At 35.7% G+C, this 16059-nt stretch overlaps 1 protein-coding gene and 1 long non-coding RNA gene across 3 annotated transcripts in view; both read right to left on the reverse strand.

Moving 5' to 3' along the window:
* Window positions 1-13381, reverse strand: part of LOC125060347 — a 39311-nt gene extending 25930 nt beyond the window's left edge. Inside the window, exons 1-8 of one of the 2 annotated variants that reach the window (XM_047665257.1) lie at window positions 13049-13381; window positions 3671-3827; window positions 3311-3485; window positions 2517-2620; window positions 2254-2397; window positions 1995-2112; window positions 1273-1348; window positions 471-541 (exon numbers count right to left, since the gene is read on the reverse strand). In XM_047665257.1, coding sequence (XP_047521213.1) covers window positions 471-541; window positions 1273-1348; window positions 1995-2112; window positions 2254-2397; window positions 2517-2620; window positions 3311-3485; window positions 3671-3827; window positions 13049-13115 — 912 coding nt within the window. In that variant the 5' untranslated portion in view covers window positions 13116-13381. Of the gene's footprint in view, window positions 1-470; window positions 542-824; window positions 974-1272; window positions 1349-1994; window positions 2113-2253; window positions 2398-2516; window positions 2621-3310; window positions 3486-3670; window positions 3828-13048 lie in introns of those variants that run through there. The other variant, XM_047665336.1, reaches the window with a different exon arrangement.
* Window positions 10088-10537, reverse strand: LOC125060652. The gene is made up of 2 exons (XR_007118899.1): window positions 10357-10537; window positions 10088-10268 (listed from the first exon to the last, which is right to left on the reverse strand). It is a non-coding gene; the product is annotated as an uncharacterized LOC125060652 (long non-coding RNA).
* Window positions 13382-16059: the final 2678 nt, after the last annotated feature.

Genomic DNA, 16059 nt, shown 5'->3' on the forward strand with positions numbered 1-16059 from the left:
TAACAAATTATTCAGAGTTAATCAAAAACCCATCTTTCATTTTCATCCAAGATACAAATGAACACTAAGAGAAAATGAAAGATGCAAAAAAGATTATTTACAAAAAGAAATTACCTTAAGTGTTCATTTGTTTCAAGTAAGTCGAGAAAATGAAAACGCAAATACAAGATTTTTCTATTTTTATAATCATTTTAAACATTTTAAGTCTGCGTTATCTTTCATAATTCATTTCACCATAAGTTCAAGGTTATAGTTCAAGTTGGTGCTGTAGGTTGTGGTTTTTCTTTAGCAACTAATTTCTGGACTGTTTCTAAGCTGACATAAATCCTTTTATTTCGGTAAAAATCTAAGCGTCTGATCAAAAGCCCCGCGCAATTCTCCTGCTAAAATTTATTTTTATTTATATACACCACAGGCTTGAGGAAAATATATCTCCAAAAGTAAAATTAAAAGTCAAGTTTTATACTCACATCTCCTCCCATCATATTAAGGAAGTCATCAGCGAAACCCGCGTCCCCTGCTTCATCAGCTTCTATAAGATCTGTCGGAAACAATTAGATATATAATAATGAAATAAACCGTAACAAAGATTAGTAATAGCACATTATGCTCTTCTACATTATCTTTCATTATATGAGTGAGTTACAATTATAGTTTCCCCCGATATCAAATTCAGAGCTTTCCGTGTTTAACGCAACAAGTTTATCATAGCTCAAGCACGCTTAAAAAAATATCCTAAAAGTTTGTCGAGAGTGACCATAAAAATATTGCGATTTATAAATAGGAATAAAAATATCTCGGGAGATCTAAAGTAAAATGTATACCGTTTATTCCTTCTGCACACTGGTGGCAGAAGTCTTGGGCGTGGTGGCTGCCGAGGTGCTAGTGGCGCTGGTAGCCTCCGAGGGTCCTGCGGACTGGGAGCCCTCCGACGCCGATCCTTCAGGAACCTCCTCCGCAGTCTTTTCTACTTCTTCATTTATAACAAACAATTACCTTTCAGCGAACTTATCTGCTTCACAATTTCCGGCCGCTTACAAAGCTTAACATACGCAACTATTGCCTATTTAATGAAAAACTGCGCATGATGACTAAATTCTTAGTTTGTTTGAACTTGTTACAATTGTTCTGTGACCACAAGTATCAGATTTCTATACAATTATACGCCAATAAAAACAATTGACACAATTTCAAACTCATGGCGTTACCTCGTGAGCAGGGCATGTCCATTTCGTTGAAATTGCATCGAATTGCTACAAGGCATGTACTTACCTTCGTCTTCGTCGAAGTCCATCATCAGCATACGGTCCTCGGACTCAGCCAGTATTTCGTCAATCCAAACCGCTATCTGAAGTATATATTTATAGACAAACCTTTTTAAGAGGAGAGTAATAAAAGTCGTGCACAAATAAAGTTACCATGTATAGTCCTAACTTATTATTATTATTATATTTTATTTATCCAATTAAAGAAACAAATTATAACAAATTCAACTATTAAGCTACAATTAAACTTAAACAGTAGAGTTAAGCATTAAGATTTATAAAAATGCAATGCCAGTAACGTACTCGAATATAATATGCAGATTAGTAATCAAAGTGAAGGAATTTTTACTCGCCGCAAAAGATTAAATGGCTATTTGAAGTCTTTGGTAGGCCTATATATACATTAAAAAAACAGTGGCGCTACAACTTGTTTAGGTCTTGGCCTCAGATTTCTGAATCTGTTTCATGATCATTTATTTAAAATCTAATAGGCAAGTAGATGATCAGTCTCCAGTGCCTGACACACCGACGCCGACTTTTTTTGGTCCAAGACATGTCGGTTTCCTCACGATGTTTTCCTTCACCGTTCGAGCAAATATTAAATGCGCACATAGAAAGTCCATTGGTGCACAGCCAGGAATCGAACCTACGACCTCAGGTATGAGAGTCGCACGCTGAAGCCACTAGGCCAACGCTGCTCTATATATATATAAGCGAGTCAATTATTACCTTGTCTGCCATTTCCATCATGAATTTCGCTTTAGGGTGAGTGGCCCGGCGCGACGGAGGCCTCGTATGCATGTACGAGCACAAATCTTCCAAAATGATGTTCGATAGCCTTAACATTCTGTAAACATGCTCTATCGTTGAACGAACTATAAATTTAAAATTAAGCAATCTTTATTAATACTGCACTTAAAACTATTCGATTCCTTTATAGGACTTATAAAGGACTTGCTAACAATAATTGTATTATTTTTGGACTCACCCATCTGCAAGAGCATACGAGCCAGGTTTCGACAGCCGTTGCTGAATGCCCCTCGCGAACGCTACTGTGGCATTACGAGCCCAGACAAATCTCTTGTCACCGCATAACGCCAAAATATCTTTCTTAAATTGATTTATTTTTATCCTATAAACAGAGCAATGAATTAATTGAAGCAAATTTAAATTTGTATTATGATTTAATTTATACGTAAAACAAATTTAATTGAATTTAGTAATATTTCATTTGAAGCATTTTGCACTTACGTAGCACCCTTCTTCTTCGATTTCTTGAGATTTATAAAGTATTCGTAAGCTTGTTCCGGCTTGAAAGGCTGGTCCGCATCCAGCATTGTCCGTAATCGTGCAATCTGCGATACAGTTAAAGCACATTGTATGTTTGTTATATAAGTAATAATTATTTAAATATTTATATGAGAGATAGGGAAACTCCTATCCTCTGTGGGGTATAGCCTAGTACAAGTTTACGACTGGTTGGTTGACCCTCCCCAGCTCAACGTACCTGAAAATCATAGTCCATGAAATGAAAATGGGGGTCCACGATAGTGGATCTCAACACATACACTGATAGTACCTATTTACTTACATCATACTATCTTATAATATCAAAACATATACATTATATTGACTTATTGCGTATATTATTTTATTTATAGTTTATTTTATGTTTATTTAATGCTATGTATATTTTACTGTTATGTAAAATATGATACAAAATTTTATTTTAAATTGTTTTAATTTAAATTCAATTAATAAATGTAGGTATAGATTAACATATTGTGTTTTTACTTTAAGTTTTTAACACTAAACTTCACTACAGTTAGAAATTTACAGGAAATCAATATCAGGTAAGTAGGGGGTCTACCCAACACGGAAAACATGGCAAGCGCGGTCTACGACACAAAAAAGTTTGGGGAACTCATATATATAGACATTAGACAGTTTTTCATTATAACAAATGACGTTTAAAGAGTTTACATTGTATCTTTCTTGTGTGTTTCGTTCAGATCAATCATGTTACAACATGTGATGGATATTACCGTGTCGGCGGGAAGCGTACGTGCGTATTGTCGCCACAGGTAGATGACGCTGCGCAATGGCGGACGAGAAATGCGCTCAAGACGGTCGGTGAGAACGGCGCCATGCCGCTTCAAGCACCGCGCATGGGCTCGCGCCGCGCGCTTTGAAAGCTTCACGTCGGTTGCTTTTGGACCTCTGCGAATATGACCATATTGGACTTAAAACTTCTTTCGCGGTAATAGTTTATAACATATTTACATTATTATGAATGTTTAAAAAAAATAGCAAACTATTGTGGCAAGGAGCCTAAATGGGAGGAAAAGAGTACATTGTGTATTTGAAATTAAATATATAGTTAACACAATAATTTTTGCCTTTACCGTGGTCGAGCAGGCTTCGGGGGCGGCCTCACAGTCTGTTTGGGGAGAGACTTGTGTTGCACTCGAAGATCGCGGCCCGCCATTATAGTATCGGCGACCGAAGGTGGTATGGTCTCCGTGGCGTAAGGAGGGTATGGAGGGAACCCTCCGGGGGTCGCTATAATTAAACGGCACAATATAAAATATCATTTTATCAATGACTAATCCAGTATTCTCTTCAGAACAAGAGCAAGACAAATTCTCTGCAAGTTGAAATGTGATTTATGATCATTTCAAGAAGTTTTATCATATAGGTACTAGAAAATCAACGTTTACGTAAGGGTACCCTAGTTTTTATTACAAGAAAGAGCGTTTGCGTTTTTACTTGTAGGTACTTAAGTTCTAGAATTGTGTATTCTGTATTTCTACTCAGTACTTCTCTTTTAATATCTCGAATATCGTACACGATTGTTCTCAGCGTAAGCGGGCCGAATCGTGGCCATTAAATTTACGAGCTGTCAAGGCCCACATATTTACTGGCCTTGATGGCTGTCAGGTCAACAATTGAGATTCCATACGACAAAAAATTCAGTAAATTCAGTCTTGAATGCGGTTCCGAGTGATAAAAGTGCCAATAATGAAGAAAAATTATTAATTACTGTAACAGTATTAAGTGCGCGTTAATCGAAGTGACTAGTGCTTTGTGCGCGTAGTTGGTGTATTTATAATAGTAGGAGAGCTGGCTCCAATTTTTGGGCAGGTATTTGAGGCAAGCTGAAAACTTGTCACATACCTCTCCTATTATATTCCAACACGGAATTGCAGACCTGGCTGGTGAGTAGCGGGGCTAAATCAACCCCTACATTTTTAAAAATATTAATTTTTTTTCCCCAAAAATATATTTGAGGCAATACGCAATTTATATATGTTGCAGTGTAATACTTAATAAATACGAAAAAAATAAGCCAGACAATTTAATCGGGGCTGTAACATTGCCAGACGCCTGCAAAAATTTTTTGCAAAAAATTACAAAAAATGTTTTTGAGGCAGCTTGAAATTTTAATGGAGTGTTATTTATAACTATAAAATAAAATTCCCAAAAAGACAGATCATTTCGGTAGGGCTTTCTACCTGCCAGGTGATCAAACAAATAATGGATGGGTACAGGCCTGTACTACTATAGACAAGCTGTAGTGTGAGAGAGAGCGCATATCGATAGCTGTCTTCGTTCTTGCGTGCCGCGTTACTATTGGCTCTAGCGAGGCCGCGTGACTTACAATAACCCATGAGGTTTCTAGTTAGAATTTCGGAGAAAAAAATAAAAAACATTCTGAATTTGTACTAATAGTACGAGATCCCGCTGCAGGATTGGTGCGCTCATCGACTATTTGTTTAAAACCAAATTTTTATGTTTATTTATAATTAAGAGAATACATATGTACTAGGGTGCCTATCAAAATTTGGCCGCAATTATTTTTAATTAAATTATTTTTAATTGATTTTTGGTAAAAAATTTCGTTCATTTATTATTTAAATAAAATAACGTCTACATCACGGTAATTAATATGAAGATTCTAAAAAATCACGGGTGCCGTTGCGCATCTGGCCGCACCTCTTTGCAGCCAGGTGTAAACAGGTATGATTTCGATAAATTTATACGTTTATAACCTATTTTTATGAATTATATGTCAAATTGAAGCTAATTTTTTTCTATTAATTATCATATAAAGTTGCTTAATTAAATCTGGCCGCAAATAAGGGCTACTGGCTGTTAAAGATAATAAATATTTAAGGTAGAGTGAAAGAGAGTTAGCGCGTAACATCATTTGTCAGACGAGGACAGCGATTGTCGGCTAAGCGACGCTTTTAAGCCATTGCGCATGCGTCGAACGTTAGTGTTCTCAACCACCGGGGAGTAATAGAGACGACTTATAAAAAATATGTAATTTTTTTCAAAATGACAAATTTAAAAATTGCAACAAAAAATTAATATTGATTTGATATAATATCGACGGTCAAGTTAGCAATTTGTTGAACATTTTGATGAAGCAATAATCCAATTACAAATTATTTGAATGATTCAAACTTAAATATTATATCTCTATTAGATATTAATGATATTAAATGGTTTTTTAAAATGATAATAAATTTTGAAGTTTATATTTTTTTTTACGACGAAACAATAACATTAGCGAGCACTTTTGGAATGATACATTATTAAAGTCGAGTACATTGCTTTTTTCGTTACACAAAAAACACGACTTCATCTTTATCAATTTTATTTTACATTAATTAATATAATAATTTTTAGATGCACAAATAAAATAACAATGTAAATATAAAACGTTGTTTATTACGAACTCCAAAACAGCGTGGTTTTTTATGTTAGAATAAAAATGTTGCATCTATCATCAGTAGAACCTCTATAAGTCAAACATCAAGGGAGACGCCAAAAAATATGTACCAAAATGGCTTGTAGGGACTCGGTGATTATTTCGATTAACAGAGGGTCAAGATTTCAAGTAATGGAGGTTTTGGTGTTTTAAGGGAAGGGAACAAAACATTTTTTCGAGATTTGGAGGTTTTTGACTTATCGAGGTTCGACTTAATAGTATTAACAGACGATCGAACTTGGTACGGACCGGATAGCGGATTGGTATGGCGTACCAAATCCGCTACTCACAACACACGGCCGGATCTCGCAGTAACTGCGTGGCGTGTACACAGTTCAGACGTCATGCCTCCGACGTTATCCAAGCGCGCTAAAATTGCGATTGTTGTTGCGACAACAGTAATGCCGCCACAAATATCATGAAAAAAAAGAAAGGAGTGAGCAAAAACATTTTTAAAAAACCGTGATGAATTTAGTCACATGAAGTTGAATACAATTCATGTGATGTATCCCACAAGCACGGAAAGTCTTTATACAGTGCCAAAACATCGACAAGGACTTCGTGTTCTGTTAAAATCTCCGCCATAGTGCGAACATGCGCTGACGCACGTGCTACCTCCAGAATGTTTCAAACGTGACTGCCGTGCGTTTGTCCGGTCCGAGTGTACAGACTCGCGGATTTGGTACGGAGCGGACCAAATTCGATGTGCAAACCATCGGACCGAGCGAACACGAAGTAATAATAATAATGTTCGGCAGACAACTCTCCAGACGAACGGATATGGTATGGAGCGTACGGAATCCGCTGTCGGGCCCGTACCAAGTTCGATCGTCTGTTAATACTTTAACGAGCTTCTACTGTATTCAGTTTGAGAACACTGACATTCGACGCATGCGCAATGGCTTAAAAGCGCGTCGCTAAAGGTGATATCAGACGGTTCACTCGGATGATTGTTCACTCGAGTGAATGCTTCAGTTTTTTTCATTCTATGTTCACACGGCTTAGACGAAATGATACAGAAATGAACATTCATTGTTCTTTCTTTTAAATATGTCATCGAATGAAGTTGTACGTCTTGGAATTAGTTTAATTTGTGATCATTTAATCAAAGAGTTGACAAAAAAGAAGCAAAGAAAACGTCGATGGTGGTGGGTGCGACCATGGATTGAAAGAAGAAATTTATTTTAAAAAAAAAGTAATTTATTTTGATCGTTCCACTTGAGCACCATTTTGCCGCATGAAAACAATATAATAACACACAGAAAAAAAAGTTATAACTTCGTCGACAACGTGATGTCCGTCGGCTACATGACTCGAAACAAAATGGCCGAATCCGAATGAACGTTCTCTCAGTGTTCAGACCGTTCATTTCTCGTTCATTCGGAGTGGGAATGAAAGATACCGGATGCCAATATCCAACACTGTTGGATCGGTTCACTAATGAATTCATTCGGCACTCGTGTTTCATTTTTTGTTCAGACATTTCATTTCGAGTGAAATGTACCGAATGAAAGGTGAAAATGAACAAAAAATGAACCGTCTGATATCACCTTTAGCCGACAATCGCTGTCCTCGTCTGACAAATGATGTTACGCGCTAACTCTCTTTCACTCTACCTTAAATATTTATTATCTTTAACAGCCAGTAGCCCTTATTTGCGGCCAGATTTAATTAAGCAACTTTATATGATAATTAATAGAAAAAAATTAGCTTCAATTTGACATATAATTCATAAAAATAGGTTATAAACGTATAAATTTATCGAAATCATACCTGTTTACACCTGGCTGCAAAGAGGTGCGGCCAGATGCGCAACGGCACCCGTGATTTTTTAGAATCTTCATATTAATTACCGTGATGTAGACGTTATTTTATTTAAATAATAAATGAACGAAATTTTTTACCAAAAATCAATTAAAAATAATTGCGGCCAAATTTTGATAGGCACCCTAGTACATATGTATTCTCTTAATTATAAATAAACATAAAAATTTGGTTTTAAACAAATAGTCGATGAGCGCACCAATCCTGCAGCGGGATCTTAGACCATAAATACATTTTGCATAAAAGTGATTGTATTGATTTATGGACGTTAAAGGGACATAATTTTGTGATTTCTTTTTTATCTTAAAAAATTAGTTATTTTACCAATTTTAATGCGAATTTAAACGTAATGAATTCTTTAAATATTTGATATTTCCGTAAAAATATTTATTTTTTGAAGAGAAAAAATTGTTGTTTGTTCCAAAAAATTTTGTACAGAATTCATACTGTTGCCCCTACATTCAAAACTAAAAATTGTTTCTCTGACATTATGGTCCAAGATCCCAGGGCCGCCAGACGTCACGTATTTTCTGACGGATGAAATGTGGACGATTGGGTAGTGTTAGTATGTACTATGATCGTATGCCTACCTGCTAGCTTGGTCAAACGGCCAATTTCCAGGTATCAGGTAATCAAGGTACACAAAAACATTACTTACTTCACGTAAATTCTCATGGCTGATTTTTATATATGTTTTCGAGTGTATAGTTAAAAATAAATTGTCAATACTCCCAGACACTTTCCGTCGGCCATATTGCTTAACAGACGCTTTAAGGGTCTCAAAATAATTAGTCAACTTCACGTAAATTCTGACGCTCCATTTTTATATATGTTCATCCCACAACTATTTTAAAAGCTTTGACAAGAAGACAGACCGATCCAAGGGGCCAATCATCCCCTAAACTAAATTTTAATATCTCTATGAGTGGGAGAGCATTATCTACGCGCATGAGACTGAGTGAGACCGACTGCGCTGTTAAAGCCATGAAAATTACTTGAAAAATTATTATTATTCAAAAAGGGCAAGCAAAAGCCGTTTAATATTTTGAAGAAAAATGAAGAGTTGGTTGTTGGTGATGTAGATGAAGAAGAACGTGTATTCAAAATAATACAAAAATTTATCTGTGATGTTTACAACGTTCCTGGAATAATTGATGTAGATGCTGCCAGACTACAGTTGTTTATCATTTACATTCATCGAACCAATGAAAATCATATTTACCATCTTGTAGTGTCCAGCCATTGTTTTCGGGGTTGAAAATATTTATCATCTTCATACTTGCATTGTTCCAAAGCTAGCCCGTCGAAACTGTTGCCAAAGCTCACTTTTACAAGGTGGTAAGTTACTGGCATCGAAGTTTCTTAAATTCTTTCGATTGAATTCTTCATTTATATCAGATACCATGTATGTAAATGATAAACAACTGTAGTCTGGCAGCATCTACATCAATTATTCCAGGAACGTTGTAAACATCACAGATAAATTTTTGTATTATTTTGAATACACGTTCTTCTTCATCTACATCACCAACAACCAACTCTTCATTTTTCTTCAAAATATTAAACGGCTTTTGCTTGCCCTTTTTGAATAATAATAATTTTTCAAGTAATTTTCATGGCTTTAACAGCGCAGTCGGTCTCACTCAGTCTCATGCGCGTAGATAATGCTCTCCCACTCATAGAGATATTAAAATTTAGTTTAGGGGATGATTGGCCCCTTGGATCGGTCTGTCTTCTTGTCAAAGCTTTTAAAATAGTTGTGGGATGAACATATATAAAAATGGAGCGTCAGAATTTACGTGAAGTTGACTAATTATTTTGAGACCCTTAAAGCGTCTGTTAAGCAATATGGCCGACGGAAAGTGTCTGGGAGTATTGACAATTTATTTTTAACTATACACTCGAAAACATATATAAAAATCAGCCATGAGAATTTACGTGAAGTAAGTAATGTTTTTGTGTACCTTGATTACCTGATACCTGGAAATTGGCCGTTTGACCAAGCTAGCAGGTAGGCATACGATCATAGTACATACTAACACTACCCAATCGTCCACATTTCATCCGTCAGAAAATACGTGACGTCTGGCGGCCCTGGGATCTTGCTCTATTATTCCAAGTCAAAATTTATACGGAAATTTAAAACCTTTTTCATCTTAAAATTAATAAGGGTTACGTATAAAAAAAACCAATGATTAAAATATAAAATCGCATAGGTAACTAGATTTATAAAAATATAATATTTCTTCAGTGTTACAATTATTTAAGTATAAAAAAATTAGAAATAAATTAAATTCATTTCACGTCAGATATAAATTATCATTCTTCGTCTGTGGATTCTTCATCAGAACTACTTGAATCTTCGGATTCATCTGTATCAGATTCGGCAACCTCTTCATCATCTGCGAAAAGAAATAGATATATATTTTTTTAAATTAATCACAGAAATTTGAATGCAGCAGTTATTAAAAATAAACCATTTATTCTCACCTGTAGTATGATTTTCATAATCGTTATTTTTATTTTCCTCGTGAACAACAGCGTCGAATACTAATTGCGGCATACACTCTCCGTCAAACCAGTAAAAATCTAGCATATCCTCATTAAGTGTCCATCCGTTTCTATTAGGTGTCAAAGAACTGGGGAATCGTAAATATGCATTTCTCCAAATGCTTGTTATGGTAGGGGAGCCCAAGAGGGGATTTCGGGATTTACTAAAGCGCGGCAGATTAATATATAGGGGGATACCTTGTACCCGGTTAAGTACCTCCACAAAATATGAGGCCCATATATAAGGCCGCACGTGAAGGAGACAGGATCAGTTTAGTAAAAAAAAATTGACCATCAGAAATTCCCGAGCGCGTCAGATTAAGGTAGGGTGAGTTAATTACATCCTAAAAAGTGTATATTCCACTAATCTGACAATTTGAGAGTGACGGAAAAAAAGGAGAGGGCATCAAAGTTGTAAAAAAAAAACGTCATCTCGACATTCTCGAGCGCAGCTAATTTTTTTTTTATTTTGAAGGAAATAATTCAAGAATAATGAAAAATATATAATCTGACGATTTCCGCAAGCCGAAATAACAAAAATTCGTCGATAAAGTTAAATGCGTGCAGCTGCGTGATGCCTACATTTCCTTAAACCGATCGGAATCTACTAAACGGCGTTCTAAATATTTCCCTCAAAATTACATTTCCTGTGAATTTGAACCGATTCGGACCGATAGATTTTGAGAAATTTTGAAAAATCTTAAAAAAATAAGAAATATTTTTTTTTAAAGTGGTTTCTTTATCGATCAACTTCAAAAACTAATCCGCCTTTGAGCTTAAAAAACCACGTCGATCGCCACCAAGATGGTCAAAAGCGGTTGATTAGTTCGAGAGATATCGTGAACGAAAGAAACCCGAAAAAGTGTTTTTTCCGGATTACTCCGAAATTTGTGGTTCGATCAATTAAAATTGCAAATTGCTTATGAGGATGATAAAACTGCGTCGAATGCCGCCAACCGCGTGAAAATTGCTTGATCCATTCAAAAGTTATTGCGGTTTGAAAATTCCAAAAATAGTGTTCTATGAAACTTCTATCAGACTTTCGAGCTGGGAGAGCTCAAATGCATAGAAATGTTATTTCTTTGAACTCAGCGAGCTCAAAATATCAATTTTATTAAGCGCCCAGGAATGGAATTAGCGGGAAGTTGCAGGGATGGCACTTTAGGTGAACCGTTTTTCAAAATTTTTTGTCAGATCAGGCGAATCCCTCTAGATAATCGTCAGATTATGAGACAGTACGTTTAGAACATAAAGATGAACCACATATATCTTAATCTGACGCGCTTGAGTATTTCAAAATTGCGATTTTTTTTTGCAAATTAAGAAAATGGCTGTGGGTTTGCGTCCCATCGAAATCGTCAGATTAGTGAATGAGAGCTTTTTTTTGGTGCACTTAACACTCCCTTAGAAAATCTGACGCGCTCGATAATTTTTATTTTTTTTTCATTTTCAACCCTTAAATACAACCACCCGCATCATGCAAACGATCAGATTAACATACGTACATTATTAAAAATACGTAGGGCATTGATGCTATCAATATCTGACGCGCTCGAGGATGTCCATGCAACAGTTTTTTTTTACATATTTAACTATCTATAGCCGCTTCCCCCACCGATGAAAAGGAATTTATCATATAACATTTTTTTCTTCTTTTTATCTAAGCTTTGCATCCCAATAGGTCTCTACGACGCTCGAGTAAATCCCCATTTAGCATCGTGGGCTCCCCTACCATTATATATTGCGTTCTTAAAAGATGTTGTTTAAATTCAGATTTGCATGGAGGTAAAGTAGAGGGATCACAATTTTTTAATTTTTTTCTGAAACGTTCATTTTCAGTGTCGGCTTTGTAAGTCACGTGGCCTCGCTAGAGCCAATAGTAACGCATCAAGCAAGAACGAAGACAGCTGTCGAAATGCGCTCTCTCTCACACTACAGCTTGTCTATAGTAGTACAGTCTGTCTTTTTGGGAATCTAATTTTATAGTTATAAATAACACTCCATTAAAATTTCAAGCTGCCTCAAAAACATTTTTTATAATTTTTTGCAAAAAAATTTTGCACGCGTCTGGCAATGTTACAGCCCCGATTAAATTGTCTGGTTTATTTTTTTTCGTATTTATTAAGTATTACACTGCAACATATATAAATTGCGTATTGCCTCAAATATATTTTTGGGAAAAAAAAAATTATATTTTTAAAAATGTAGGGGTTGATTTAGCCTCGCTACTCACCAGCCAGGTCTCCAATTCCGTGTTGGAATATAATAGGAGAGGTATGTGACAAGTTTTCAGCTTGCCTCAAATACCTGCCCAAAAATTGGTGCCAGCTCTCGGACCATAAGTGCTATTAAATTCCATTAATTTAATAAACCCTTGAAATACTCTACGGCTTTTCTATCCCAAAGCTCATAATATGGTATTAGTACTTATTATTGAAACGTTTTAACATTTCGTAACGGATAAAACCCAATTTATTTTATTATTTAATTATTACATTGGCTATGTAATGTCAATATTTCGCATTTAACGGATATAATATAATAAAAGTTTTTTTTTATGTCATATACTATGTAATGCTGTTTCTCAAACACATTGTGATTTACAAACATACAAGGGTAATGGAGAACTAACCTTCTCCCGCCTCTGATACTGGCATTTCGCTGGTAGCATATTCTGTAGATGGAGCGCTTTCAGCCATTATTTAACCTAAATCAAAATCGCTTAGAAACAGTCCTTTTATTGTTGTAAGATAATGCGTTATGTAAAAATTCTGACAGAACGCCGTCTAGGCTTAAAAAGAACAATTGTAAATTCAAATCGACAGTTGTTGAGAAATTACCATCAGCCAGCAACAAATATTGACCTTTCATCGTTATATTATTCTATTATTTCACAATCGTTGTTTGTAATTCTTCCTAAAAAGATATTAGAGGGACTCATGGCCATGTGTAATACCTTTTCAGAATCCCTATTAAATGCGCGAAAACTTGTAATACAGGGTCACATTTCGGTAGAGCAATTTTTTTTCACAGTGGGGGCCGAAGTAAACAAAAAGTTACGATTTGAAAAAAAATTATATCGTATAACTTAATATTATCTTCAATACACTCAATAAACAACTTTAAATAGTATGTCTAGCGCAAGAACTCATCAGTATTAATCTAGTGGATATTATGAAAAAGATACAGGGGATGTAGATTTTTTCGAATTTTAATAAGAATTAGTAAAAAAAAAAAAATATTGGTTGTTTGTAAAGTAGGTTTACGATCGAGATGTTTACGTGATAACGTCTTATTGGTGATATAAGTTTTTGGGAAGTAAGGAATTAATGAAGATAACAATTTTTTCAAATTTTAAATTACATCTATCGTTTTATTCACACTTTTGATGATAAATTTCGGGTGTAATATGCCAGCCTCCGCTCGTGAGGATTCCGCGTGACAAGTTTCACGGAATGACTGGCAGCGCTCGAGATGAGACGGGAGATCGGTCCGTCTCTCTCTCGTTATACCTGCAATCGCGCTCGTGAGGTTTTGGTGTGACACAAGTTTCTGAACATGTCACCCGACTAAAACGATTTTAAAGACGTTATCACGTCAAAAATATTGGTTGTTTGTAAAGTAGGTTTACGATCGAGATGTTTACGTGATAACGTCTTATTGGTGATATAAGTTTTTGGGAAGTAAGGAATTAATGAAGATAACAATTTTTTTCCATCTTTCATTACTTTTACAAGTTTATTCAAGAATGTTAATTGTTAGTAAGTAGGCTATTTTATTTTATTCACCTTTTTTTGTTGCAATTGTTGTAACACTTCAATTGCACTTCACATTTTGTTTCACTGTAAAACATTCAACGAAAACTTAACCGCACGAGAAAATCTCCATTCGTTTGTATGCCGCTAGAGTGAGAGAGACGGAAGATCGGTCCACTCACTCGAACGCTATGCCAGCCTCCGCTCGTGAGGATTCCGCGTGACAAGTTTCACGGAATGACTGGCAGCGCTCGAGATGAGACGGGAAATCGGTCCGTCTCTCTCTCGTTATACCTGCGATCGCGCTCGTGAGGTTTTGGTGTGACACAAGTTTCTGAACATGTCACCCGACTAAAACGATTTTAAAGACGTTATCACGTCAAAAGTCAATTTTCTTATAAAACGCAAAATAAATTATAACTCTATAGGGGTTGAGCTTAGAGACCTCCCGTAGAATATTTTTTTGCAGCTGATGACCTCATCTATCCCCTATTTGAGTTTGATCCACGACTTTTTGACCGCCCTGTATACTTCGATCGAATTTTGACGATATTTTACTAAAAGACCGTTTCGCTCAAATGATTTGAAGAGAAAAAAACATTTCACAGATGTACCTAGTATTTGGGTTCGTATGCATTCCAAACTTGGTAAGGCAAACTTTTTTTTTCTATAGAACGGGCAGGAGACTCACCCGATGTTAAGTGATACCGCCGCCCATGGACACTCAATGCCAGAGGGCGCGCGTGTGCGTTGCCGGCCTTTTAAGAATTGGTACTCTCTTTTCTTGAAGGACCCTAAGTCGAGTTGGTTCGGAAATACTTCAGTGGGTAGACGGTTCCACTTAGTGGTGGTGTGCGGCAAAAACTTCTTTAAATATCGCTAGGTTGTCGATGTCATGATGCAACTCAGCTGCAGGTATCAATCCGAACAACTCCTCTGAACACTCTCCTAATAAATACGGTCGAAGATGCAGAGTGACCCCACATATTTACGATACGACATACATACGATTTTTTGTCGTTTTAACACATGTACGATCGCTACACCAAGATCGTACAGAAAATGTACGATTTTTTGTACTTGGCGACATTTTGTAATGAAACGAATATACTAATTTATTTGTGTGCATTGTTACAAAACTTATTATTTTTCTCTTGTAAATACTTGTATTGGAAACCAAAGTCAAAAACCTGTTCAGACTCGAGCTCTAAGTGATTATATTCTCTTTTGATCTGCATATTGTCTTTAGTGTTTTTTGTGTTACTTCAATACGCTTAAGCAACAATGGGTAGTGAAAATGAAGAAGAGCGACCTGCGCCAGGTACTCCAAAAAAATATTGCCAAAAGAGGAGAGCTTTCTGCAACATAGAGGAACAAACACAGAGCATAGAAGTATCGGCCGGATGGGGAAAGATTTATTTAAAGCCAGATGCACTGTTTGTAGCTCCATCAAGCCGGAACCCGCTTTAGAAAAAACATGATTTTTCTAAATTTACTTTTATCTACAAACGATGCTAGTAAATGTAGTAAACTTTATTTTTTTGTAGTATCATTAATTGCGCCGAAAAAATAATTAATACCGCGCAAAGCAGGAAATATTACAAATAATTCAATAAAAAACTTTGAAACGGGTGCTAAATTGTTTGTAGTTTATTGTAGTGACAAAAAAAATTTTTTTTACCCCACTTTATTAAAAACTACGGAATAAATGCTAAAATAACGGAACTATGCAAAAAAAAAGACACCGACTCAAAAACTATAAACGATGCTCATAAATGTAGTATACTTTATTTTTTTGTAGTATCATTAATTGCGCCGAAAAAATAATTAATACCGCGCAAATCAGGAAATATTACAAATAATTCAATAATAAACTTTGAAACGGGTG

Source organism: Pieris napi, chromosome 1 (assembly GCF_905475465.1).
Source record: "Pieris napi chromosome 1, ilPieNapi1.2, whole genome shotgun sequence".
Classification (NCBI taxonomy): domain Eukaryota; kingdom Metazoa; phylum Arthropoda; class Insecta; order Lepidoptera; family Pieridae; genus Pieris; species Pieris napi.